The 27594-nt window shown below is 38.5% G+C and overlaps 1 protein-coding gene across 2 annotated transcripts; it reads right to left on the reverse strand.

The window, feature by feature from the left end:
* Nucleotides 1-4459: 4459 nt before the first annotated feature.
* Nucleotides 4460-27147, reverse strand: ABHD3 (abhydrolase domain containing 3, phospholipase). Of its 2 annotated transcripts, none has more exons than XM_087961620.1 (9): nucleotides 26869-27147; nucleotides 23119-23282; nucleotides 20432-20614; nucleotides 17064-17109; nucleotides 10221-10333; nucleotides 9253-9426; nucleotides 5977-6025; nucleotides 5730-5895; nucleotides 4460-5194 (listed from the first exon to the last, which is right to left on the reverse strand). In XM_087961620.1, the coding sequence occupies exons 1-9, from the start codon at nucleotides 26995-26997 to the stop codon at nucleotides 5016-5018; spliced, it is 1203 nt and encodes a 400-aa protein (XP_087817746.1). In that variant the 5' UTR covers nucleotides 26998-27147; the 3' UTR covers nucleotides 4460-5015. The 2 variants fall into 2 exon arrangements, with proteins under 2 accessions (XP_087817746.1, XP_087817747.1); XM_087961621.1 differs by having other exon boundaries at nucleotides 9253-9276; nucleotides 26869-27138.
* Between the last annotated feature and the right edge of the window lie 447 nt (nucleotides 27148-27594).

The following is a 27594-nucleotide window of genomic DNA, read 5'->3' on the forward strand; positions in this document are numbered from 1 at the left end:
GGCTGGGGAATTCTGGGAGTTGAAGTCCTCCAGGCTTAAAGTAGCCAAGGTTGGAGACCCCTGCCCTAAAGAACAAGTTTGCCTTGCCCTCCCCCATGGCACTTTTGCTTTCATGCCAAGGACAAAGTGAGTTTAGAAAAGCAAAAAAGCAAACAGTGGGGAAAGGTTTCCACATAGAATCTATGTAGGTAGGGCCCTCAGTCTGGAATGCAAAAAAATCAAAATAAAAAATCGGATGACCACTAGATGGCAAAAAAAGCATACAGAAAACTCAGATTACATCAAGTCATCCAAATGTTCCCTGATCAAATTTAGTAGCCGCCCTATTCATCATTTATGGAGCCATCTCTGAATACTACCTAATACTACCTCAGAAAATAAATGAAAATGTCAAAAATGTGATGGCTTCCATTTGCAGTGTTTAACCAGCTCAGACAAGTTGCCTTCACTTCTACCACTCTTAGTAAGACCAAACCTAGAGTACTGCATCCAGTTTTAGTCACCACATTAGAAAAAAGATGTTGAGACTCTAGAAAAAGTAGAGAAGAGCAACCAGGATGATTAGGGGACTGGAGACTGAAACATACGATGAACAGTTGCAGGAACTGGTAATGGCTAGTCTTGTGAAGAAAAGGACCAGGGGAGACAGGATAGCAGTCTTCCAATATTTTAGGGGCTGCCACACAGAGGAAGGGGTCAAGCTATTTTCTAAAGCACCCGAAGGCCAGACAAGGAATAATGGATGAAACCTGAACAAGGAGAGATTTAACCTGGAAATAAGGAGAAACTTTCTGACGGTGAGAACAATCATCCAATGGAACAGCTTGCCCTCGGAAGTTGTGGGAGCACCCTCACTTGAGACTTTCAAGAAGAGATTGGACTGCCATTTGTCAGAAAGGGTGTAGGGTCTCCCACTTGGGCAGGCGGTTGGACTAGATTACCAACAAGGTCCCTTCTGATTATCTGTTATCCTACCAAATTTGCGAGGAAAAGTTGTTGGGAGTCAGGCGGCATATAATTTTAACATATTGTCTGGTTTATAGGAGAAAGAAAAACAGATGAGTAAATATTTCTGAGGGTTATATAATTGATACTATAATGGAAGATATATGTTATAATAGGATTGATGTTATCATATTTGTTTATATATTACTGTATATCTGTTTATATATGATCATAATGAAGATGATGTTTGTATGTTAACACCTTGGACACCTAGAGAGCACACTCCTTAACATAGAAAGGAAATGTATGATATAAAATAATAAAAAAATATTCCCTCCCCCAAAAAACCATATTGTCAACATCATCCAGGAAATGTGACTAAGTTTGATGAACACATTCACACTTGTGACTGATTTCTTTCCTCTGTTCTTTGAGGAAATATTGGAATCCCGAGGATAGCGTTGTCATAGGATTAAAAAACATTGCATCACACCTGTAAGCTACTAACAATAAGGAGCATCAAATTAAAGTTTACTAGTATATCTCTTACTATAAATTAATCAACATTCATATAATGTCCAATTTTATTTAAATCAATCCGCTTTATTTGTTTTACTACTTTACTGAAAGATCAACAGCGGCAACCATCACATTTTAAATTCGGCAAAACATTCTTTTTCCAAAGTTCTGCACTGAGGAACCAGAAGTGTATCCGCGATCGCCTTTTTCTCTCGCTCTTTACACCAACAAAGTTTCCGCCCAAGAACGCTTCCAGCTGACGCCTGACAGACTCGCTTGCCTCCTTAAATAAGAGTGACGTCAGAACCGGATTTCCGAGAAAGGCGTTGCGAAAGGTAGCTGTTGCACACGCGCAGTTGGTTAAAAGCGCCTGGAGCCGCTTGGAGAACCATGGAGTTCTTCAAAACGAGTTAATGCTTGTTTATACTTTTTTTAAAGACAGGATTTTCTCTCTTACCGAGCATGCTCAGTTACTTCAGAATAGTTTAGCTTCCTGCTTCTGACTAACGTGACTTTTAAGCAAGGTGCGACCACTGGTTTGCCGCATAGAAATGTTAAATTATGATACAATATGATGTAATATGATTGCAATGCCATACAGCTTTTATTTCAGAAAGCTGTCCTTTATTTTATTTTTTAAAAAAATACCTTTGTTTATTTTAGTTGCTTAACTTGTATGTACAACTGGTACTAATTAAGGCGGTCTTTCATGCGAAAAGTATGAAAATTGACTTGTCTTGTTCAAGTAAATTTACATGCAGTTCTCAGTTAATGACCATATGTTCGTCAACGCTTCGACATTATGATGGTTCTGAACAAGGACTTAACAGCCAGCCCCGAAGTTTTCTGCCTGTCCCGGCACTCCCGCAGTTATGCGTTGCAATTTGGCAGCCACTTCACATTTGTGATGGTTGTGATGCCTCGCAATCTCATGATTGCCAATTTGCAACCTTTTCCTGCTGGCAGGGCAAGTTGCCAGTTGATCCAATAAGTCCCTCAGAGCCCTGTGCTTGGCAGCTGCCACCCTGGCTCCTTCAGGCTCACATCGTGCTTCTCTGGCCACCCGCATACCCTTCCCCACCCAACAGCAGCTGCTTATCTATCTGCAAGCTGCCTAGGACTTGTGAATTCCTGACAGCTTCTCCATTTGTTTGTTGCAAGAATACAGGAAGTTGCAAGGAGTTCCTCACTTAACAACCCCCAAGTCTCACTTAAAAAGAGAATTGGGGAATGCCTGGATTTCTGATGGTAAGCCATATAGTCACTATCGTGCTTTATAGCTACTGTCATTAAGTGTGGTCATCTGTACAGGTATTCCTCATTTACTGATAATTCCCTTCATTGATTGTTCAAAGTAGCAGTAGTGCTGAACAAGTGATATGACTAGTCCTTGAAGTTCTTACTGTTGTGCCTCCATTGTCATATGATCCCAATTTGGGAGCTTGGCAACTGGCTCACACTTATGACAGATGCAATCATAAGATCACCATTTGCTTTCATAATCCACAGGGTACTTGTGTACAATTTGAACTTCACTATTTTTATTAGGATATGCTTTTTTTTGTAAAGTTTTTCTTGGTTTGCTTTTGAATTTTCCTTTCTAGAGGAAAATAATAAACAGTTAAATTATCCTTATGAAAACTTCAGGTTTGCTCTCTTCAGGTTTGCGCTTTATTTTTTCTATGAAAATACGGTCATGTATATAATGTATGATGTAATATAACATTGCCGAATTGTACAGTCTAGATCAGGTTGTACCATTTGGGCTGCATTAAGGAATAGTATTTGGGAAACTGGTTCCACTTAAAGGCTATTAATATCAGTCAATAGTTTTCAGAGAGAGAGAGAGGGAGAGGGAGGGAGGGAGAGAGGGAGAGAGAGAGAGAGAGAGAGAGAGAGAGAGAGAGAGAGATGGTCTCCAATACAGAAAAATATGGATAACTTGAAGAAAAAATAAATTAAGAATACTTGTCTTTATAGAATTTTTTTATAAAGGTCTTCTAAATAATATATCTTATCTGACAATTCTGAGAAATTTTAATTTGTGATTTACTGTAATATTCCTTTTGGATGTCCCCAGCCCAAAATAAACTCTCATCCTAGTTTAAACTCAGCTCTTTCACTGAGAAACCTCAGATTTCAATTACACTTCTGAGTGAAGTATGAATGCTGTGTGAGCATTCTAATCAATCAATGTAAATACCAATAACTGTGTTGTATTGCATGTAACAAGTTATCTGTTTATTTTAGGGGGCCAATTTAGAGATGAGACTCAGTAAATGGAATGTAGTTACAACTACAGTATTTTAAAATATTCTTTCTTAAAGATTTTTAGGCAAATAACCTCCTGATTCTGATTTATATTTTTTCCTATTATTTTTTCCTATTATTTTTATATTTTTTCCTATAACTCACCTTAGGAAATCATAATTCCAAATCCCTGCTTGATTTTACAGCATACATTCAGTTTTCATCCTCACCAATGTTTTACAATGGAAAAGCTGATAATAGAACCAATTTTGGAAGGATTTCAAGATTTTATTAGAATGATGAATGAAAGATAGGAATAGATAGAGGAATCTAATTTATCCAATGCCAACTAGAGTTAATTCCTCCTTTAGTTCTGACATGGCTGTTCAGTACCATGTGTTTTACCCACTAAACATTATAAAAGCATTTTGGGAGGAAGCAACTGTGCAGTCAATTCAATGACCTCTTAATATTGTAAAGAATCACCTCTTTTCCTGACACAGAAAACATTTTGTAGTTTATTTGTAGTTTATTCTGTAGTTTAGTCCTAGACATAAGTACTGAGAACTGGGAAAAAATCCAGTGGAAGTCAAAAAATTCACAGTATTGCTTTGTTCCTGTCAACTATTATTCAAAGAAAAGCTAAATCGTCTTCAAATAAACCATATTTTACCGATCACAATCATACAAAACAATGTAAGCTTTAAATGCAAGAATTATAAAATTAAGAATTAGCTCGTTTTTTAAAAAAGCGGTTTATTTATGTTCTGCATTTTAAGATAAAAGACCTAGTATAAATATAAATGGTATAATTTAATAATAATTTTAAAAATAAGATACCTAGAACAACTTAAAATGAAATATTTAAACATAGAGTTGACAATGTGATTGTGTAACAGACGCAAAATTCAATAACTGCTACAATCTATGGCTTCTTGAACTGCTATTTTTATTACTTTTAAAATATGTATTTAGCATTTCCTAGTCATTTCCTGTGCCCGCATAGAAGCTGTTCCTGTGCTCTCACATATTAGTGAACATAAAGTGCATTAGAACACGTAATCAAATGTCTGATTCCTACATTTGAATTATTGAAATTAAAACACCTGAGTAATATCTAATTATTTTAGATAAGTGCAATTTTATGAGTGCTTTTAATTATATTTTAAAAGGTATAAGATAAAAACAATAATACTGCAAAAATATTTAAGCAAAATTATATTTTGCTCTGAATCATGGATTTTCATTTTCTGGTTGATTAAGTGTTATGTATGTGCATTGACCATCATTTGGATAAATTGCTAAAGAGTAACAATTTTTCTCCCATGCTCAAACACTGCTTGAACAAATTGTTTGAAGATTCTGTCCATATACGTGCACTTTCTTGGCCACAGTCCTTCAAGAAAACCAATATGGCCTCCATAGGAAGTAAGGATCAAAGCTATATTAGTATTCTGTTTTGCAATTTCCACTGGTATAGCTGAAGAAATAAAACAAGGTAGCAGGGAAAGAAAAAGAATATTTTAATACTCTCATAAAAGTATTTGGAACTTAATGATATACTTAAGTGCAGTTCTGATTTAGGTGTAGGATGCTGGTTAATAAAAGATAACTACTGCTCATAACAGAAGTGTGTGTGTTTGTGTGGGTGTGTATTGTATACAACATGTAAACATTCTTTTGCATTACAAGACTAGAAATTAAGAATTGGCTATTTTGCATCCTGATTAAAAACTGAATCCTGAGAAGTTATATCAAATTCCTCCTTTTAAATAAGGCTGCAAACTATTACATAAAACCCCACTTTTTAAATGAGACTATAAACTAGAGTCTATAAAATACTTTTAATTGAAACAAAATTTGGCAATCTTTGTGTTGGCACATCCGAATCCTATTGCACTGCTGCCTTACTCTGTAAAGGCTTTTAAATAATACAATACAAATTTATTTCTAAGGACAGTCAATTCAAGATCAATGAAGAGCATCATCATAAGAGAACAAAAAATAAAACTTGCCATGATTTGGTGAGAATGCATCATCCAGAGAATTTAAGCACAACACTGGAATTCCTATTTTCTTCAGTTTATGACATGGACTGGCATCTTCATAGTAAGCTTCAACTGAAGGATAGCCAAACATGACTGTGGTAAACTGTTTGTCAAATTCCCTAATAGTCTTAGCCTGAAATACGTAATTCAAATTATGAACTTACATCTGCATTAATTAAAAAATAAAACTTAGAAACAAATGATTCACTCATACCTTCATTACAAGGTTCATGTTAAATAGTTTATCAAATACTTGCCGATGTCTATAAAAAAAAATACAGAAACCAAATTAAAAGCTGTCAAAAGAAATCTGAATTTGCACAATGTTCTAATCTACATAGTGATTGTCTAGCTTGTGGTTCATGGTCCCAGCAATTGTGGCCTATGAGTTCAGGCAAAAATGCTAAATTTAGTAAATAAATCATTGATAACTTGTACATGAAGAAATAAAATTATAGTGACTTAAAGTTTATAACTTTGGCTCAATTCAAGGATGTAATCATTGGATGCCAGAAAGATATTATGCCCCATGCCATAAAATGGCACCCATGTCAGTTCAATGATAAACTCAATGGCCATCCTGTACCATACTATAAATGGTATTTATTGAAATTCTGGTGGGCAGCAGCATTATTGCAATGTTGAACATCCAGGAACGTTTCAGAGAAATAATATTAAAGGTAAAAGTTTTTATCTCTCCCATAAGACATTCAGTTATGCGACTAAAAAACTCATTTCTGGATTTTGTAATTGAGGTAGAAAAAATGAAATTTTTGAGTTTGGGTTTTGCCAATTAGATAGATTTGTTGTTACAGAACTGGCTAGTCGCAGTGGCACAGTGTTTAAAATGTAGTACTGCAGGCTACTTCTGCTGACGGCTGGCTGCCTGCAATTTGGCAGTTCGAGTCTCATCGGCTCAAGGTTGACTCAGCCTTCCATCCTTCGGGGGTCAATAAAATGAGGACCCAGATTGTTGGGGGCAATATGCTGACTCTGTAAACCGCTTAGAGAGGGCTGTAAAGCACTATGAAGCGGTATGTAAGTCTACGTGCTATTGATAGTATATATTATGTAAAAGTAAAAAGTTGACCTAGTATGTCATTTTACTGCACTAAAAGGAGTCAAAAGTCAATGTGTTCCCCTCCTTTCCCCTACACTTTGTCTTCTTTCCTTTTTCCTCCCCTACTTTCCCACTATTTTCATTTTTCTTTGTTTTTTATATTTTGAAAAACTAATACTTTTTTTTGGTGGGGGGGGGGAATGTTATGAGACTAAAACTAATCCTTCCTTGGTTCCTTTTTGCTGGAAAAAATGAGAAATCACTAATTTTCAGAATCTTAATATCTGCATGTTAAGGCAAAAGCTGAAGTGATGGCTTGTCTAAGGTCAACTAAATAATTCATTTCTGAACTGGTATTAATTCCTGTAACAGATCACACTGCATACAATTTTTCAGTGTATACATATTTACTCTTATCTCTACCGTGTTTCTCCAACAATACGGCCTCCACCAATAGGAAGGCCCAGCATGTGTTTTGGGCATAAAATCAAATTAAGCCCCTCCCCCCAAATTTAGGCCTATTTTAAAATATGCAAAATAAGGGGGAAGGGCGGGAGACTTGCCGTTAGGAGCGCCCGGCGGGCCGGAATTCCTCGCCACCAGCCGCTCCTAACGGGCGATCATGGCCAAGCACAAAGAGCTCCCTACTCCCACCTTTGCTGCAGACACCTTTGGCACCCGCCGCTGTTGCTTTCCCTTCTGCCCATTACGCCGCCACGTTTGGAGCTGCCGCTTCCGTGATTGGAGCGCGGTCGCCATTTGGAGCTCCAAACGCGGAAGTGGCAGCTCCAAACATGACGGCGGGCGATCTTTTTATTTTGGTCCGCGCGAAGTTCAGAGCAAGCAAGAGAGGGAGACCGCGATGCCTTGCTAAAGAGCTTTCGCCTTTCCCTCCTTGCAGCGCGCATGCGTCCCAAGCAACACTCCGCCCCGAAGAGTCGTCCTACTGCCTTCACTCTGCGTCAATTACACGACTCCGCCCTCCCCTCCGTCTCACCCTCCTGCGCTTTGGGCATCTCCGTGTGATCGCGACCCTGTCCTTTCCACCTGGCGCCCTTGCTGCTTTCTGGCTCTTTAGCAACCGGCTTCGTGTTTGGAGCACTGCCGCTGTTTGGAGCTCCAAGCGGCGGCGGAAGCTCAAATGCGGAACCTCCAAACATGACGGTGGGCGATCTTTTTATTTTGGTCAGCTCGCTCTGAACTTCGGCGGACAAAATAAAAGATCGCCCACCGTCAGTTGGAGGTTCCGCATTTGGAGAGTGAAGGCAGTAGGACGACTCTTCGGGCGGAGTGTTGCTTGGGACGCATGCGCGCTGCAAGGAGGGAAAGGCGAAGCTCTTTAGCAAGGCATCGCGGTCTCCTCTCTTGCTTGCTCTGAACTTCGCGCTGACCAAAATAAAAGATCGCCCGCCGTCATGTTTGGAGCTGCCACTTCCGCGTTGGAGCTCCAATGGCGACCGCGCCCAATCACGGAAGCGGCAGCTCCAAACGTGGCGGCGTAATGGGCAGAAGGGAAAGCAACAGCGGCGGGTGCCAAAGGTGTCTGCAGCAAAGGTGGGAGTAGGGAGCTCTCTGTGCTTGGCCATGATCGCCCGTTAGGAGCGGCTGGTGGCGAGGATGCAAGGGGGGAATTAAGTCACCCCCGAAAAGACGGCCTAGCCGTTTTTTCGGGGCTCAAAAAAAAATAAGGCCCGGCCTTATTATGTGAGAAACACGGTATCTATCTATTATATATGGCTCTGATGCTGGGAAGGGTGGAAATAGAAAGAACAGGATGACCAGCAGCAAAATGGACTAAATTCCCGCAGCAATGGTATGTTCTCGGAAAACCTTAAGGACTGCATTGAGGACAGTAGCTCACAGAGAAAATGTACCCATACCATTGCCAGATGTTGATGGTATATAATCAAACATAAATTATATTTGAATAGCACAGATGGTTCATAATATAAGGAAATAAATCAAATTATATATATGACCTAGAAGGGGAAAAAGAAAGTTCATTTCATCTGAATGAGAACCTTTATGATTAAATACTTCTCTGGAAAATTTAAACACATTTTGCAGCATTGCTATTCCAAGTAACAAATAAACAACCACAACATTATTATAGATAAAATATACACATATAAAGCTGATATAATCCTTTAAAGTAAAAACAACAATGAACAGTAGTTTAGAGAACCCAGGACGTCTACAGAATGAAGTTCAGACAATGTTAGGCTTCTATCAGCAAGGACTTTTTCTCCTTGACATCTGACAATTGTTCTATATGGATAGGGCAATAGAAACCAATCTTAAGAGTGTAGGTGGGATGAATTTAGGTGAAGTTGATTCTTTTACACAACATATTTTTCACTGGAATTGAATTTCATACGTTTTCACACACACACACACACACACACACAAATGTACTTGGCTTTCACTTACCTAGTAACTGAAGACTTTAGGCAGCTGGTTAAATAATAATTAAAAAGAAGCCAATTTACTGGTTTTTCCAGTGAATTTGCAGATTCAAAAGCATTCCATCCTGCTGAAAAAACTAGAGCTGCTTTTAATGGTGTTTTTTTCCCAGTTTTGCCCAAATAGTTTAAAAGAAGCATGCTACAAATAGGAGAGAAACAGATGTCTGAAAAAAAAAATGATCTCACAAAGTATTTGTACCTATCCTGAATATTTGCACTAGCTTTTGTAATCTTCAATAGTAAACAATGCCAGTTGTATTAGATGCAGTGCTGATATTCATTGTTCATTGATTATGATGCTCACTTTCAAATCTGGAACTCAAAAGGCTTGCGCTGAATTACTAAATTGGATTCAGAAATCCCTATCATATAGTGAAAGGCCGGTATATCTGCCACACCATTCTATGCTGTTCCTAAAAGGGACCTACTCTAGGGGAAAGAATTTTTGTTTTTAAAGAAAGATGTTTCTAGTGCAACACAAGATAAGAAAAGTCATTCCAGACAGAGCACCATTAACATTCTTTAAATCCAATTTGTAGTCTTTGTTTCTTCTCTAGACTCATTTTTTTAGTATATGTTTGCTCTGTTAGCAAGGCTGAAATAGCAATAGAATATTAATATAATATTAACTATTTTCAGTATCAATGAGTTCAAATTTGAGTTTCATACTAAATTGTGTTTTAGGATTTAATTCCAGCAGTGGAAATTGCTAATGAGGATTTTCGTGACTTCCTTCGGTCAGCTTATATAGTATTCCTCTGAGGGAAAGAATGTGATAAAACAATTATTTGTATTTATCTAATGAGCTTTTATATGGTTGCCATAAGATGCCACTAAGATTGTAGTGAGTGTGGGTGAATGGCCTTCAGAATCAAGATATTCCCCAATGTGATAAATCTACAATATTGGGATTTTCATTACAAAAATACTTACCCTCCCAGAGAAACACCTGCTGCCATCAATGCAGCTGAAGCATATAACTTATGTATATAATCAATAATTGTTTCCAGATCCTCTGTATTAGCAGCACAGTATGTTCTTGGTGTCTACAAAGAGCCCCAAAATGAGAAACAATACACTCATCATTTATGTTAGCTTTAAATAAGACTGCAGGAAAGCAGGATGCTATTGAGTGCAGTACATGCAGTATATTAATATAGTTCTAGTGATACTTTAGAAGGTTGAAGGTTGTCATTCCACAGAGAAAGAGCTAACATTTCTCCATTGTGGAAGAATGCTTGCTGATTCCTCCCTTTCCCTGAGTTTCCTGTGCTGCCTCCTGAGCTGTTCTCAAGATTTCCCCAAACTTCCAGATAACTACAGGGTAAGGAAGACAAAGGTGTTCCATGCGCCTTCAGCATTTAGTCATGCCGGCCACATGACCACGGAAACGTCTTTGGACAGCACTGGCTCTTCGGCTTTGTAACAGAGATGAGCACCGCCCCCTAGACTGGAAACGACTAACACATATGTGCGAGGGGAACCTTTACCTTAAGGAAGATGAAAAATAAATCTTCTGCCATTATAAATTTCTGTCAATTATGTGCTAATAAATATAAATAGATCTAATCTTGGTTATTCAAGAAGGCATAGATTCGAGAATCATCCAAAGCATTCTGTGATTTGTTTGATATTAGCTTAATACCTTACATCAGAGGTCTCCAACCTTGGCAACTTTAAGACTTGTGGACTTCAACTCCCAGAATTCTCCAGCCAGCTCTGCTGGCTGGAGAATTCTGGGAGTTGAAGTCCACAAGTCTTAAAGTTGCCAAGGTTGGAGACCTCTGCCTTACATGAGCCTAATCACTGTAGTTGAAAAACTGCATGTATATCATTTACATTTGTACATTTGCAACATAATCCAGTTGCAGATGCATATTGATACAGTGACTACTAACAAGGCACAAATGCCCGGACACAATGGAAAGGACTGCACTATACTTATCTTATCCTAGCACTTTCATAGATGATCAAGGCTTTCACTTAAAGCAGCCCAGATCTGTCATACTTGCCTTGTTAATTAAATGAGTTTGCTACATTTAATTTTATAGCCTACTAAAGCATAAAACCATTTTAATATCTAATGAGCTTTTATCTGAAGGTTCAAAATGCGGCATGCTCATTAACTCACTATAAAATCAACTCATAAAACAAACTGGAATTAGTTTCTCTATTTTTCAGTTAGTAAACTGAAGGACTGAACTGTCAGAAACAGTTCCTTTACCTATTCCTGAACCAGCTGCATATCTCTTACTCACCCTGATGTATTTATCACTTATTTTTCAAGGTAGTAATTAAATCAAAGTAGAAACACTTGAAAGGACAGTTCAATCCTTTATGGACACCTTGAGCTACAAATCCAGGCTGAGCTGAAATTTAAAATACAATTTTCAGCAAATAGCTATGAGTTAATGTAGTGATATTTTAAAGTTGGTGCAATAACTAAACTCCTTCATTTAGGTTGCAGGTGGTAGAACTGAAGTTGGTAAAGCTGATACTCGAGCTGTTTATCTTAAGTATTGCCTTATGCTTTATTATGATATGATCTGACCTGAGGAAGAAGGGAGATGGAGGACTAAAGGGAGGAGTTAAGGAAGGTAGAGACAGAGGCATGTAAGTGAATGAGGATGAAAGTTATTTGTGCTAGAACTTTCAGAGGAATTGAAATTGAGAGGTGGGGGTGAGCCTAAAGGAGAGTAAACTATATAATCAGTTTGTATCTTGAGTCAGATCAAAACGTGAACTTTAGTTCATTAGTAATTGGTATTTGAGCAAATTAGTTGTCTTTTAATATCATGCAACATTCCTATCTGAAATAGCTGTCCATAAATGGCAAATAACAGAATTGCTGTAAAATTATAGATGACTTATACAATTTTTTAAAGGAACAATCTACATTCAGCCTCATTTAAAAGGATCTGTCCTCCTAAAGTAATTGTGCAAAGGCAAAGTAACATGTCTTCCTTCAGCATTATTTATAATTTGTTTTAACAGGACTATTTTAAAAAAAATAGGGATATTTCATCTGTTCATGTATAGATTCTTAACTGTAAAACCTGCCTTGATTATTTTTTCAAACTCAATATAACAGTTTGTAATTATGCGGTAAATTCTATATATTCATATGTTATGTGCCTCTACTTTAGAATGAAACTTTAATGTTAACATATATAATAATTTCAAAATCCAGTTAAAATAGATTTTTGCCTCTACTCAGATATAATTTTAAAAATACTTGCTCTATCACTGTATATTTTTCTATATTTAAGAGACAGAAAATCGAATGACTGAATGACTAAATGAATGATAATGTATTATAAATATCTTGAAGCTATCAAACTAAACATTGTAAGGCTATTAAATGTATAAACTAGTTTCACATATTAATAAAAAAAACTGGCTTAACATTTTAAATTACTGACTCAAATGAACGTTCTTCCCATCTGGGCTAACACCACTGGTATTGTTGGATAACTACCAATTATCTTGGAGCAAAATACCGTGTTTCTCATATAATAAGGCCGGGTCTTTTGTTTTTTCGAGCCCTGAAAAAATGGCTAGGCCGTCTTTTCGAGGTGACTTAATTCCCCCCTTGCATCTTTGGGCGGGCGACGGCTTGGATGTTGACCTCGGCGTTGGTGGGGCACTTCGTATCGGGGTCAATGCAGGCAGCACCATATCCGGTGTGCAACAAAAGTACTTCCTAACGGCAAGCCCCCCACCATTCCCCCCATTTCGCATGTTTTAATATAGGCCTTAATTTGGGGGAGGGGCTTAATTTCATTTCATGCCTATAAAACATGCTGGGACTTCCTATTGGGAGAGGCCGTATTGTTGGAGAAACAGGGTAGTACAGGAAAAACTGCTGATTTGGTTTATGAACTATCATCCCTCTAGATATACAAAAGCTAATAGATAATTTGAACAATAAATTAAGAGATTGATCTTTAAATTATACAGGATTCACTACCAAGCAGGAATATACTGTCTGATCATACTCATAGCAGCAACACATATAAATAATTTTCATAGATGCTAGTCAGAGTAGAGTCTTCACATGATCTTGCTTAAATATAATCCCATTGTTTCCTTTCAACAAAGTTTAAGGAGAGTGCCTTGCTCTGATCAATGATGTCCATGTGGAGATGATGAACTTCAAATGGTCATTAGTATGTTGCTGACTTGTTTGTATTATAGAGATGTACCTTACACTGTGAAAGTATTGTCTGCTAGCTCAGTTCTTTCTGGGCCACACTATCTAACTTGCAGTAGAAGGCCAATAACCAAAGAGAAAAGGATTTGCACTGACGTTCTGTGCTAGATTTTGTGCAATGCACAAAAGAATTATACAGATATAGTATCTGTACTTACCGATGATTGGATAAAATTATTTCACAATGAAATAATGAATATAGAAATGAATGAAAGTCTATATAGGAAGTCCTTGACTTACAATCACAGTCAAGCCCAAAATGTTTGTTGCTAAGTGAGACATTTGTTAAGTGGATTTTGCTTCATTTTATGACTTTTCTTGCCACAGTTGTTTAGTAAATCTGGTTTGCCCATTGACTTTGCTTGTCAGAAGGTCACAAAAGATAATCACATGAGCCAGGGATACTGCAACGGTCATGAATATGAGACAGTTCCCAAGTGTCTGAATGTTGATCGTGTGTCCATGGGGATGTTGCGACAGTCGTAAGTGTGAAAAATGATCGTAAATCATTTTTTTCAGTGCCATTTTAACTTCAAACAGTCACTAAATAAACTGTCGTAAGTCAAGGACTACCTGTACAAACATACATACATACAGTACAAATGAATGTACAGACAAATGAATTTACAAACCTAATGTAAAGAACACAAAATTATCAGATTTGTTTTATTGATCAAGGATCACAATAAGGTTTTATCTATTACCTAGATATATCTCTTTGTAGGAATGTTTGATCATTGTTAGCAGAACAGTTACCCCATTTACCTTGATTATAATTGCTATGAGAAGGCCCTGAGGTGGAAGCTGACTGCAGGGTAATTTAATTCTGCCTGGATTATCTATAATTCTATTACTATGTTTTCCAAACTTGCATCTCTGTCTGTCCATTCCCTCAAGCAACTTTGCTTTATTTGACTATACGACAGTACACTATATTTTGAACTATGATCATAAATAAACTTTAACTGGTTAAGCTTTTCATCTACTGAAGTTTTCTATAACTATTTCCAGAGACAAGGCACCTGTGAACTGTGATACATGCAAAATTCTACTTTCCAGGCTGGCTAATTATTCTCTACACAAGGCTACCTCTAAAATCTTTATTGATATTTTAGATCAGGAGCAAGAAATTGGAATGGACCTAATTTCTCTGAGGGACTTCATATTTGATTCCTAACTAATTTCTAGGAATGATTCAACATGTTAATTTTCACCTTAAAACTGTCATAATTCATATTATGAAATAAATGCCTCTTTCCATAAAAATTGCTGCCCTCTCATGTATTACATATTTGGATGGAGACTTATCCAAACACATTTATCTGAAGTTAGACCTGCAGTTTCTAATGTGTTGCTTTGGTTACCATTGTACAGATAATCCTTGACTGATAATCCTTCATTTATCAACCGTTTTATAATGGCACCGAAAAATGTGACAAGACCATTTTTAATACAATCATTTCAGCATCCTCGTGGTCACATGATCAAAATTTGAATGCATAGCAACTGGCTTATATTTATGATGACTGCAGAGTTCTGAGGTCATGTAATAACCTTTTATGACCTTCTGACAAAGTCAGTGAAGAAGTCAGATTCACTTTACAACCATGTTACTAATTTAACAACTACAGTGATTCACTTCACAACTGTGGCAAGAAAATGAGGCAAAACTCACCTAACTCTCTCATTTAACAAACAGAAACTTTGGGTACAGTATCATTTTAGCATTTGTTGGGCTTCTATCCCACCTATATTTTTAAAGCATATGCTTATGTAGTGGCTGATATGCTGCTTAACTAAATGCTCAGAGAACTGGAGTGAGAGCAACTCATTGGGCTTCGAATATCATACGATTCCTGGCATTATTCTGCTAGCTTAAACAAAACTACACATACATCTCGCCTGAGCTAAATATAATTCCCTAGGTCAGGAACTGCAGTCCTTTTAAACCAAGACCAATTAGCTTTTTATGTCGTTTGTTGATCACTATTGTTTTAAAAAAAGATATTTTGATTTGATTTTTCTTCTGTTCAATTGTGTCCCTGCAGTGTTCTTGGCAAGGTTTTTCAGAAGTGGTTTGCCATTGCCTCCTGTCCAGTGGTAGGATTCAAATTTTTTTACTACAGGTTCTGTGGGCATGGCTTGGTGGGTATGGCAGGGGAAGGATACTGTAAAATCTCCAGTCAGAGGTGTTATTCACCGGTTCTCCGAGCTGCTCAAAGTTTCTGCTACCAGTTCTTCAGAACTGGTCAGAACCTGCTGAATACCACCTCTGCTCCTGTCTAAGGCTGAGAGAAAGTGACTAGCCCAAGGTCACCCAGATGGGACTAGAATGGAGAGTTCCCTTAATTTATTTAAAGCTGGGCAACTGGCTGAATCCTCTGCCAATCCTATTTCACCACTGTTTTCTTTTGCTCCGTACTTTGACAATGACCAGATCTTACATTTTATATTACACGTGTTAGCGTTAGCAGATGCAGCCTAAAGGAATGCAGTATATGTGAGATTTTTGCCTTCTTTCTAGGAATGCTTAAGGAACATTAATTAAATAGAATTAGTGCTGGGGTGTCAAACTTGTGACCTGAGAGCCAGATGTGTCACATGGTGGCCACGCCCACTCCCAGTTTAACGAAGGGGGGAAAAGTTGCAATACGTCACGTGATGATGTATTGTCGTGAGTTTGACACCCCTGAATTAGTGCTTCAATTTAATTCACAAACTTGGAAACTTGAATTGTTCTCTCCAAATTTGGCAATGTTCTGTCTGGGTGTGATGATAAATTTGTCACTTACTAATTTCTTCACCCTTCACATTTTAACTGTATTCTCTTTAGCAATAGAGTTAATCACTTCTTCATCCTTCATGTTTTAAGTAATGCAATTTGTTATTTCAATGGAACTATTTTTCTTCCTATTTTGTACTATATTCTTAGACAGGGAGGCTCTTTGCTCAGTCACTCATACCCTGGTCAACTCCCATTTGAACTATTGCAATGTGCTCTACACAGGGTATCCTTGAAAAGTATATGGAAGCTTCAACTGGTACAATTCTGGCTGCCCAAACAACAACATATGGGAAGATGTATCACCTTTGCTATGCAAGCTAAATTGGGTGCTAGTTTGCTTCCTGGTCCAATTCAACGTGTGGGTTATGATCTTTAAAGTTCTACATCTCTAGGCTACTTATGGAATTGTATTCACTTTACTCTCCTGGCCTTTCACTCATGTGTGAAACACTGTGGTCTTGCTTAAGGCTCAGAGAAGAGCACACAGCTGTGGGGGTGATTAATGCCCTGAACATCCTCCTCCCATCTGTTAATTCACTTTTAACATTGATTTTTTAATCATCCTTGTCATTTTTTTCAATTGTCTATATTATCCAGAGTCCCTCTGAGGGAGATGGGTGGTTTCAAAATTTTATAAAAATAAATTTAGAATAGCTACCAAGGAATTAAGTTTTTCTTTTAAAAAAATTGTTTTTGTAAAAAATTGTTACTTTTTTCAGTTATGCTCACTACATTACATTTGCTCAATGTTCTTACTTTATTTAAGAGCAATTCTTACCAAGAGATTTTCACCAGCAATTCCTCGATAGTTAAAAACCACACACCTTTAAAAGACAAACAAAGAGCACTGTTTACCAGAATTGTTCATTTGAGTATTCCTGGAAGTGAAGATCCACATATCTGAAAGCTGTTTCGATTGATTTTTTTTATTTGCCAAAGGATTCAAAACAAAGAATAAAAACATGTATTTTCCACAGACGTACGTGTTTTCTGTATCTGCCAATTTTTTTTCCTGTAGCCCAAACTAAACCATCTGTAGCCACATAGATAAGGAAGAAGGCTGAGAATCTGGATCAGTAGGAAGGAAATAGTCGACTTCCTCATTAATGTGTTTGCCACTGGTGCACATGCGGCAGCCAATTTTAATGAAGGTGATGAGGTACTTTCAACTCTCACTGAAAAATGCAGTTTTATGTTGTAGTATAATACATACTGTGGAGTAAAGGTGGCAAGTGCCTCTTTACTAACAAAAGATCAGTTCCATGGTGCAAGTGGGCTTCAGACTGAGAATAGTAACAGTCTTTGCACCCAGAATGCCATGTCTCATCAATTTGTCCTTCTCTTTTTGATTTGCCCGCTGTGGCTAATTTATACCTTTCTCTGGCTTTCAGTATGTCTGAACCCCAAGCAATCACAATGTTTTTGTACGGGAGCAATCCAGTTGATGTTTGCAGCAAACTATAATCTTTAAGTCTCTCAAAAGCACTGCTAGGGAAAAAAGTTGGAATCGCCCTCATAGGCAAAAGCCAAGCAGGTCCTATAAGAAAGATGAAGGGATGAGCATTTTAGGCCAGGAGGTGGAAGGAAGAGGTAAGAGTGGAGTCAGGATGGCCAGCCCAAACCACAATTGTAGGCAATGAGGGTTTGGATGGAGACAACACATGAAAAGGTCTTGCAAACCTATAGCTATTTTGCTGGGAAGGGTGTGGGCAGGAAGGAGGCATTAGAAGTATGGTAAGTAGCTGTCTGATAAGCAGAATGAGGGTGAAGGGCCCCCAAACACCATTGGTTTATAGATGAGAGGAAATTTAGAATAAGAATAAAGTACACTAAGAAATACATGGCCACGGTGAAATTTATAAGATAAGAATTCAACTGCTGAAAAACCTGGGATTTGACTCTGGGTTAATGCGCTTTGAAGATCCCCTGCACACAGCTCTAAATAACATTGCAGATGGATTACTGCAAAACGACATGGAAGAAAAAACTTCACAAGATGAAGCTTATTGATGTGACAAAATGATCCGGAAATAAAACAGCAATTTCAATTTAGTTTCTGAACATTTCGTTACCAAACTTGGTAACATCATCAGCAGGATTTTCTTGTCGTATTCCAACTGACCACACTGGCACACCAGACATTTATAAGCAAAAGACCAATGGGACAAGAAAATCCTGCTGATGGTGTTACCTAGTCTGGTAATGATACGTTCAGAAACTAAATTGAAACAAGCTTGGAGAACAAACCACTGCCAAAATCTAAAACACGAGCTACAACTATTTTCTTTTATTTCACAAAACAGCAGTATTCAACCCTCAGTAAAAACTGACTTATGACAATGACTGTATCAGTTTGATCCTTCCTTTGGTTAGCATGGGCCTGTGGTTAGCCTTTGGTTCAACTGGATCAGCTGAAAATCCTACTAGCCGAATTGTTCACTGGCTAATACACAGCTGAATTAGTTCACGGCAAACGCAAAGCAGCCACCACCTCCATGTTACCATGTCTGGAGACAATTTACTTTGGCTGACTTCCACCTGCTATTCTATTGGGAGGGAGCCTCCATTTTTTCCAGAACCCAATGCTGTTGGACTGGCCCTGACTGATTCTTGGGAAAGTCACATTGAGGCAGGGAAACTCTGTTTTATCAATTAGTATCAATTATCAATTAGTAATTGGCAATTAGCTTTTTCAGAACATGTTTCTAAAAAAAAAGTATCTTGCCTGTTAAAGCAAATATGACATTCCTTCCCAAACATGCAAGTAATCCATGCTTTGAATTAGGATGATGAAACACGAGCAGATTTCCATGCAGAGGAATGGGAGCAAACTGCAGGTGTGAAGTTCCATAAGAACTTGTGAAGGACTGTAAGCAACACAAAAAAGCACAGTTGCAGCATCCCATGGCTGTTTTGCATGCTTGTTACTTTTTGTTTTGTTTTTGAATGAGTCCTATTATATCTGTCCTGCTAGAATGAATATTGGAGGAGGGCTCTAACATGAGAGCTCTAAGATCTGGGTTGCAAAAATCCAGATAATTACTAGATGAGAGTGTTAAAATTCCTATTGTCCAGGTTACAGTTGCCCTAAACAAAGAGATGCAAAACTATCTCCTCATCCAACAAGATGGCAAGCTACCATGTTCTGCAACTAACCTCAGTTGGCTACAGCAGGGATCCCCAACCTTTTCGACGCCGCGGCCCGGTTCCGGCGTCAGCTGGGCGCCGCGCCCGGTTCCGGCGTCAGCTGGGCGCCGCCATCTTTTTTGACGAAAATCACTTCCGGTGACGTCACGAAGTGATTTTTCGTCAAATAGCGGCGCCAGCGCTTCTGGTGAGCTTTTCGGGTAGAAATGGCTTTCTACCGGAAAAGCTCACCAACGCTAACCGCCATCTTTTTGACGAAAAATTGCTTTTTTACCAAAAAGATGGCGGCGCCAGCAACCAGCGGCCCGGTAAGGCTTGTTCCGCGGCCCGGTACCGGTCCGCGGACCGGCGGTTGGGGACCCCTGGGCTACAGCATGGTTTATCAGGATTGCTGACTAGGTTTGCTTTCTTTATATTCTTAGGATTTCTATTCCAGAGAACTTTATGGGAATTGCTTCTAAGCAGGCTACAGACGTAGCATCTTTACAATAACACCTGGGCGCTATACTGGCTAGACTATAGGCATAGAAAATACATTTCTAGGGATGAATGTGGAAAAATGTGTGTAAGTAGGATGTGGCCTTTTGTTTTAAAATTTTAAAGGGCTTGAGGACCAAGGTGGCCTTTCAAGGAGTCTCATTCAATTTCCAAGATTCCAGTTTCCTATTTGCTTAGCTCATTATCCTTTTGCTTAATTTTATTTGTAACGTATCTCACCACTACTAGCCTTGTACCTTAATCTCTACATTGAACTGGGTCTCCGATGTGGCCTAGTTCTCCTGAAGCAACTCCTCTGAAGCTTGGAATTTGCTATTTTGTGTCATCACTAGCGGGACCCTTTTCTAAAGGGACCCATAAACATTTATGGGTTTACCATGCATTTAAAAGCATGATCAGGGATGGAAATTTTCTCTAATTCTTTGCATCTATTATAGACAATCACAGTTTCCATTGCACAAACAGAATTACAAGAAAAATGTCACGGGCAAATTATCATACCTGTATCCCAGTGCTTTGCTCTGTTGAATCATATGAAGAATATATGATTCCTTGCTTGTTCCTGTGAGGCCAGGCAGCAATAGGATAGTAGGTCTGGTGCTGGAATCAGGGTACTGTATGCTATTGTGATTATCAAACCAGTCCAGGAAAATCTGTCCTCCATCTGTAGCTGTAATAAGTTCACTGAGAAAAACAACAGCAATAGTAAACTGCTTTACAGAAATGCAGTGTAAAACTAGGCCCCCATTCAATGTAAGGGTGCACATGAATCCCCTCAATCAGTTCCCAGAGATGCTCTAAAAGTTGCCCCGCCTTTGCATTTGTAAAGTGGCAGAAAAGAAACTTCTCACATAAAGGGAAATAACTAAATACATTTATTTAATTATACAAGTACAAATATTTAATTATTTAACAAGCTCCTGGAATACAAGTAGTCCTCAACTTACGACCACAATTCAGCCCAAAGTTCTTGTTACTGAGACATTTGTTAAGTGAATGTTGCTCCATTTTATGACTTTTCTTGCCACAGTTGTTAAGTGAATCACTGCAGTTGTTAAATTAGTAACACAGTTGTTAAGTGAATCTGGTTTTCCCATTTGACTTTGCTTGTCAGGTTGCAAAAGGTGATTACATGACACTGCAACCGTCAAAAAATGAGTCAGTTGCCAAGCGTCTGAATTTTGATCATGTGACCATGGGAATGCGGCAACAGTGATAAGTATGAAAAATGATCATAAGTCACTTTTTTTCAGTGCCATTGTAACTTTGAATGGTCACTAAGTGAACTGTTGTAAGTCAAGGACTACCTGTATCCTCTAAATCAGGGGTCTTCAAACTTGACAGCTTTGACTTGTGGACTTAGAATCCCAGAATTCCTCCTCCAGCCATGTTAGCTCAGGAATTCTGGGAGTTGAAGTACACAAGTCTTAAACTTGCCAAGTTTGAAGACCCTTGCTCTAAATATCAGGCGTGGCCTTTGGTCCTGTAAGAGATGGCATGGCCTGCTTTAAGGAGATGGGCAGGGGGGAAGAAAAAGGAGAGGCCTGCCTTCCAACTAAGTGGCCAGTAATTAATAGCCTGCCTGTTCACCCCAATGACAGTAATTTGTAGGAGTCGGCAGAGGGAGGGGCTGAAAGGTGCATCCGTGTTGAGCCAAATAGGTAGGAGAGCTCTTCCTTCCTTCAACATCTCACTGATTTTTGTGCTGAATGACGGGGAAGTGTTTTATCTCCTGAATCCTCTCACTCACAAATGCATGCATTTCTTTGAATGAAACCGTGAGCCGCCTATGGTGACCAAACTAGAACACAACAAAAGATTGCTGTATCTTCATAGTAGAATGTTAAGAAATTTGGAGTTTTAAAAAGGTTCTTTACAGACAGTAGTTGTTTTAGTAGTATTATGGTTGCAACTCTTCTCCGGATATATTTATTTAGTTAAGTAGTTTGTAAAGCTATCTACTCAATATATGACATATGATTTTTTTTTAAACAAAGGAAACTAAACCAAAGCTTCCCTATTTTAACAAGAAGCAAAATAATAATTGCATTGATCCCATCAACATTCATTTTGGGTAGTTTATATTAAAGGAATCACTTAATGCAAGCAACATCGGTGGAGTTTAACTGGCAGAATGGGCATGGAGGGGGAGGGAAGAAGCTCTCATTTTTTTATTTCCATTTCCTGCAATGAGAGGAAATTAACCACACCATCACTATCCCCCGTTCCCGTGGAGAGTCATGGAACCAAAATGGTTAAATTATAGAATTTACTTATCCCAATGTCATATGCCCGTTTTATTTCTTTATGTGTTAATCTCCCCACTATCACCATTTGGAAGCAGCAGTAACATGAAAACTTTTGAAGCTCTTGAGATTGTTAATTAAGTTACATCAATTTACTTGCGTGTAATAAGAGGCATTGAACAGACATGTGACTAAATGCTGAAAGCTCCTGCTGTAAATTATTTCCATTTAAAAAGCAACGGAAAGGAAAGTTATGAAGTAGAAGGAGAATGGTAGCTACTATGTATGGTAACAAATTTGTTCCTAAATTGACTTTTCATAAATACCTCTTTTACTAACATGACATTGTTAATGAAAATACAGTTATCTTTATTTGTTCTTATTCATGTTCATTCAAAGAATTTTTAAAATATAATGCAACTTCTATATAATAGCTGGACTGGTAAGTGCAATAACCATTTTTTTAAAATTCCATAGCCTGCTAGTTTGCATTCTAAAATGTTACTCGTCTCATCTAAAAGCTCAGAAGTTATTCTTCAGATGTTCCAAGAATATGCTGTCATGAGACCAGAACTTTTGCATTTGCATTGGCTCACTCTTACCAATTCCTCCCCAAAAATATTGCTGTATACCTGTACACTAAAGTTTTTATTTGATGTAGAAGCTTATTTGCAGTCAGCTAAAAGTAAGATTCCAAATGTATCTTCTGCCAAAGGTGCAAAGGTCTATGCAGTGCTTCTGCTCTCCTCTCTATTCTCAGAACATGTGACAGGCAAGTACTGAAAGTAAATCCAGATGAAAGAAAGAAAGAAGGGAGGAAAGAAGGATGGAAAGGAAAAAGAAAAGGAAGAAAGATTTAAGCATACACTTGGTTATATATAGAATGGGCATTCCTATATTTTCTGGAAGGAACAGCTGTATAGGACAGAAAACAGCACTTACTTCCTATATTGCACATTTGGTTTAGATGTAATGAAAGGGCGTAGAAGGGTTTGCAAATGGCCTTCCCAGCACCATACAGTGGGATAGTATATTTCCGTTAACACTGGGCATTGGTCCTGCAGAAATTGGCAGAAGTTCTCATTGCCAGTTATCAGCTGAGGTTTCTAGAAAGACATTTAGGAAGGAGGAAACATCAGACAATATTAGAGAAAGTTTACAGGGAGGCACAATGAAGTTGCTGTTCTGGAACTGGATTTGAGGTGCACTGGGAATAACAAATCAGCAGTGCAATGTTGTGTAGAAATTTGCAGAAGTCCCCATTGAAAAAAACAGGAGCAAAGCAGGGTAACATTTTGCAACGTTCAGAAATAACTGCATGTAAGAATGCAGTTTGGATTAAGTTCCCTATCCCCAATACCAAAATGTTTTTAAACTTGCAGACAAGAAATCTATATCTACAAAGCTCAACAGGCTCAAAAAAAGGAATAGTACAGCAAGTAAAGCAACTCTGTACATAACGGATGTACTTGTAACAATACACATTTTTACAAGAATGTACCATTATTGAGGTTTCATGTACATAGGACAAATAAAAGATAATTTTGTGTGTGTGAGAGAGAAATTAACAGAATATGGTAAACGTGGGTATTGTAAAATATCTTAATATACTATCATACATGATTCTTACATTTAGTATTTTTTAGTATTTATTTGATTTGTCGATCGCTCACAAGATACAGGTATAAGAATAAATATAGTTTTGAATACATGAGATAGATACTTATAAGAAAAATAAAAAACAATAGGACAGGGATGGTAGGCACGATTGGTGCACTTATGCACGCCCCCTATAGGCCTCTTAGGAAGGGGGTGAGGTTAATAGTAGACAGTCTAAGGTTAAAGTTTTTGGGGTTTGTGGAAGAAACCACAGAGTCAGGTAGAGTATTCCAAACATTGACCACTCTGTTGCTGAAGCTGTATTTTCTGCAGTCAAATTTGGTGTGGTTAACCTTGAGTTTGTATCTATTGTGTGCTCTTGTATTGTTATGGTTAAAGCTGAAGTATTCATTTTCAGGTAGGACATTGTAATGTATGATTTTATATACTATATTTAGAATATATATGTCCAAGGCATATATAATACATGTCCAAGGCTGCACCTGGCACATAGAAGAAAGGTATTAGAAATTGCAAAAATGTCAAGATCCTTAACTCTAGGAATATGTAATATGCAGAGAAAGATTTAAAGTAAGTTAGGTCACAGCCTGTTTTTCTAAGGGAAGAATTTCAGTATTTTCTCCTTTATTTTCTTGCCTGCAGGGCTATTACCAACATCTGTGGACACATAAGAGAAGTCTTAATAATGATTCACTCCATTTTCCCCTATATTGCAGAAGACAAAGGACACATTTTATTCAAGACAATAATTCAGCAAGGGCTTTAAGAAAAAACCTTGCTTACAACCCCGTGTGCTTGTAATCTGAGTCACAGTGCAAATTCTGTTAACCTACATAAAAATCCAGATGCCTTCCACATTATCCTTTTGTAATTTTAATGCAGGGTTGTCCTTTTTTTTTTGCAGGAATGTTGTTGAGGTAGCTAGACTGCAACTTCAGAGAGTTTAGGAGGAAGAAGATTATCTGACTCCTTTCAGTCAGGTTTCAAGCTTCTTTATGCTTATTGATGACCTCTAGAAATGGGGCCAGCCCTACTGTCTTGATTCTCCTTGACATTTCATACCACCAGTCATGGTGTTTTTCCAGTGTGGAGGGGCTGACCCTGAGGCCCACAATTTACATCCTTGCCTCTCTTGTTTAACATCTGCTTAAAGCCACTGGGTGAAGCCATTAAAGCCATTCATCAAACAGGGTCAGTATCATCAATATGTTGATGACACACAATTTGTATCTCAACCCTGCATCAACCAAGTGACAATAAGGCTGAGTACTTATCCCAGTGCCTAAGGGTAGTGGGGATGGGATAGGACTTTAAAGTAGCTTTGATCCTGCTGTCTCTTAAATAGGCTCTAGTGCAGGGGTCTCCAACCTTGGCAACTTTAAGACCTGTGGACTTCAACTCCCAGAAATTCCTCAGCCAGCTTTGCTGAGTAGGTACCTTCTGAGGAAATGCCTTGAATATGCTGGCTACACTGGCCTGCAGGCAATCACCTTCTTTTTCTTTTTTATTGCAATGAATTTGTTTTTAACTGTATGCTGCCCACATTTATCATGAGCTGAGCAGATTAATCAGTCATTCAGGGAGAACTGCAAATAGCAAGACCCAAAGGGAGCTGTCCAACACCTTAAATTTTCTTGAGCATACAGACAGATGATTGGCCTCATCTTCTTTTATCCAGCTTGGATTTTGACAAAAAATCTCAGCCCAACCACATCTACCTAAGTGTGAATCACAGGTCCCCCACAGAACACAGTGAACTTGGCCAGTGAAAAACTGCCTGGCTCAGAAACCATGGAATGCTACCTAATATTTAAGGCTTACAGAAAACTAGATTGCAGTAGGATGGGTTGGGGAAAAAAGGCTGTTTAAAAGCCAACTATTATTAGCTACCAATCATCATTGTCATATATACCTTGTAGACTCAGAGAAGTCACAGTCACTTACAGATGAGCGATATGATCTTAATGCCTCCTTTAGGGACTGCTTGGAAATATTTAATTGGCTGCTGTTATAGGCAGGATCATCCAGATCAAGACTCTTAATTTTAGAAGAAAATTGAATATTGTCTTAAATCAGCTTATTTAATGTTTACCAGAGGGACATTTGCTGGAGTGGAAGGGATCAAAAAAGTAAAGATGGCAGCTGCTGCCATTGCATAGTTGTGTCTGCCATCTTGACTTTTCGGAATTTCTCTCCCACATACTTTTCCTGCCATGAAATATTGTAATTTGGGTACCTTTGTTCCAAACAGCTTTTTTTTTTTTTTTTTTTACAAAATGCAGGATTGGCAAATTCAAATATTTTCCACCATGATTTCTTTAAGACTTAGTTAGCATGGCCAATAATTCATTCACACAACTATTCAGCTTGCCCAGCAAAAGAAAAGCTAAAAATGGCAAAGACAGTAATATTACTATGAATAATAATTTATTCCTTTGGCTTGCTACATATGGTAGATATGTCACACAAAGAACACAGTTTTTAAGCTGTCCTGTCTGGTGTCCTTTGAATAAAACTGCTATGCCATTTCCTCTGGTTAAAATTCTGGGAATTGCAACCCCCAACATCTGAATTGTATTTGCTGAGGAGACCAATGAATTAGGGGCCTTATTTCAAAGGGTTAATACTGTAGTAAGAGAGGACAATGCATTCCATTGATTTCAGTCTTTATTCTAGATTTTCTGCATGTGAGTCCATTTGCCCTTCCCTTTCCACAAGCTGGCGCCGGGTTCCTCTGCGGTGTATCCTGCGCAACTACCGAGGCACCAGGTCACACAGGAAGAACAAACCCAAAAAGCAAACCGATTTTCGTTTTATTCATTTAAAAATGTGGAAGGAGAAATTGCCCCTTAAGTTTTTCTCTCCTAAAACGCCTGGCTTTCTCAGAGGTGGAAATCCAAACCGTGTGTTATAAGGCCTAGCTTATAACGTTAACTATGGATAACTTAACTTGTCTCTTTCAAAGCGGGTCAGAGCCTGGCGACCAGAGTCGTTTGGCCTCGCCCGCTTTCTGCCCACCAGCAGGTGGGTTTTCCGGACCACTTGTAAAAGGCGGCGATTGCAAAGCCTTACCTTTGCGATCGTCCTGAGATAATAGCAGACATACGCGGCTCCAAAGCACAGTACCAGAGACCAGCCGATCCCCGAGGCCAACAAGCCCTCCCTACTCTCCAAGTACGCCGATAGCTCTTGTAAGTTCATTTCCAGGCGAGTCGAGGAAATCGCGGCTGTACCTTACATTACAACGCCAAGGTACGGGAGAGAGAGAGAGATGGTTGCAACGGTAAGGATGGCGCTCTCCGAAAGCGTGATAGCTGCCGGCTGCAACAGTACAGGGGTTGCTTTAACTCCACTGCAAGCTCCCGTTTCCCTATAGGATAACAGGCCAGGCTACTCCGCCCCCGTTCCTCCTTTCCTTAGCTCACGGCGGGGAGGGCGAGACGCCGTAAGAATCCCGGGCGTAACAAAAAAATAAAAATAAAAAAGGAGGTGGGGGACACTGGTAGATAGTTTTACAAGTTCATTTGTTTTCAATAGCATTGTTTCTCATTGGTGAAGTACGCTAAGCGGAAAACTTAAATTTCGCCCGTTTGACCACGTGTCCCTGCAGTTTTCTTGGCAACATTATAGGCAACAGACTCACTTTGGGTGAGATGAGCGATATAGAAAAGGGGTGAATAAATTTGTGTAAAAAATAAAAGGATTGCTTGCCATTGTTTTTGGACTTTACCAGTCTCCTGGTGCTTTAATCCTTCTTCAGGAATTGTGTTTATTTAGTCTGCTGAAAAGAAGGACTAA

Source organism: Notechis scutatus, chromosome 3 (assembly GCF_049901735.1).
Source record: "Notechis scutatus isolate UNSWTSFEM ecotype Mainland chromosome 3, rNotScu1.2, whole genome shotgun sequence".
In the NCBI taxonomy this organism is placed as follows: Eukaryota; Metazoa; Chordata; class Lepidosauria; order Squamata; family Elapidae; genus Notechis; species Notechis scutatus.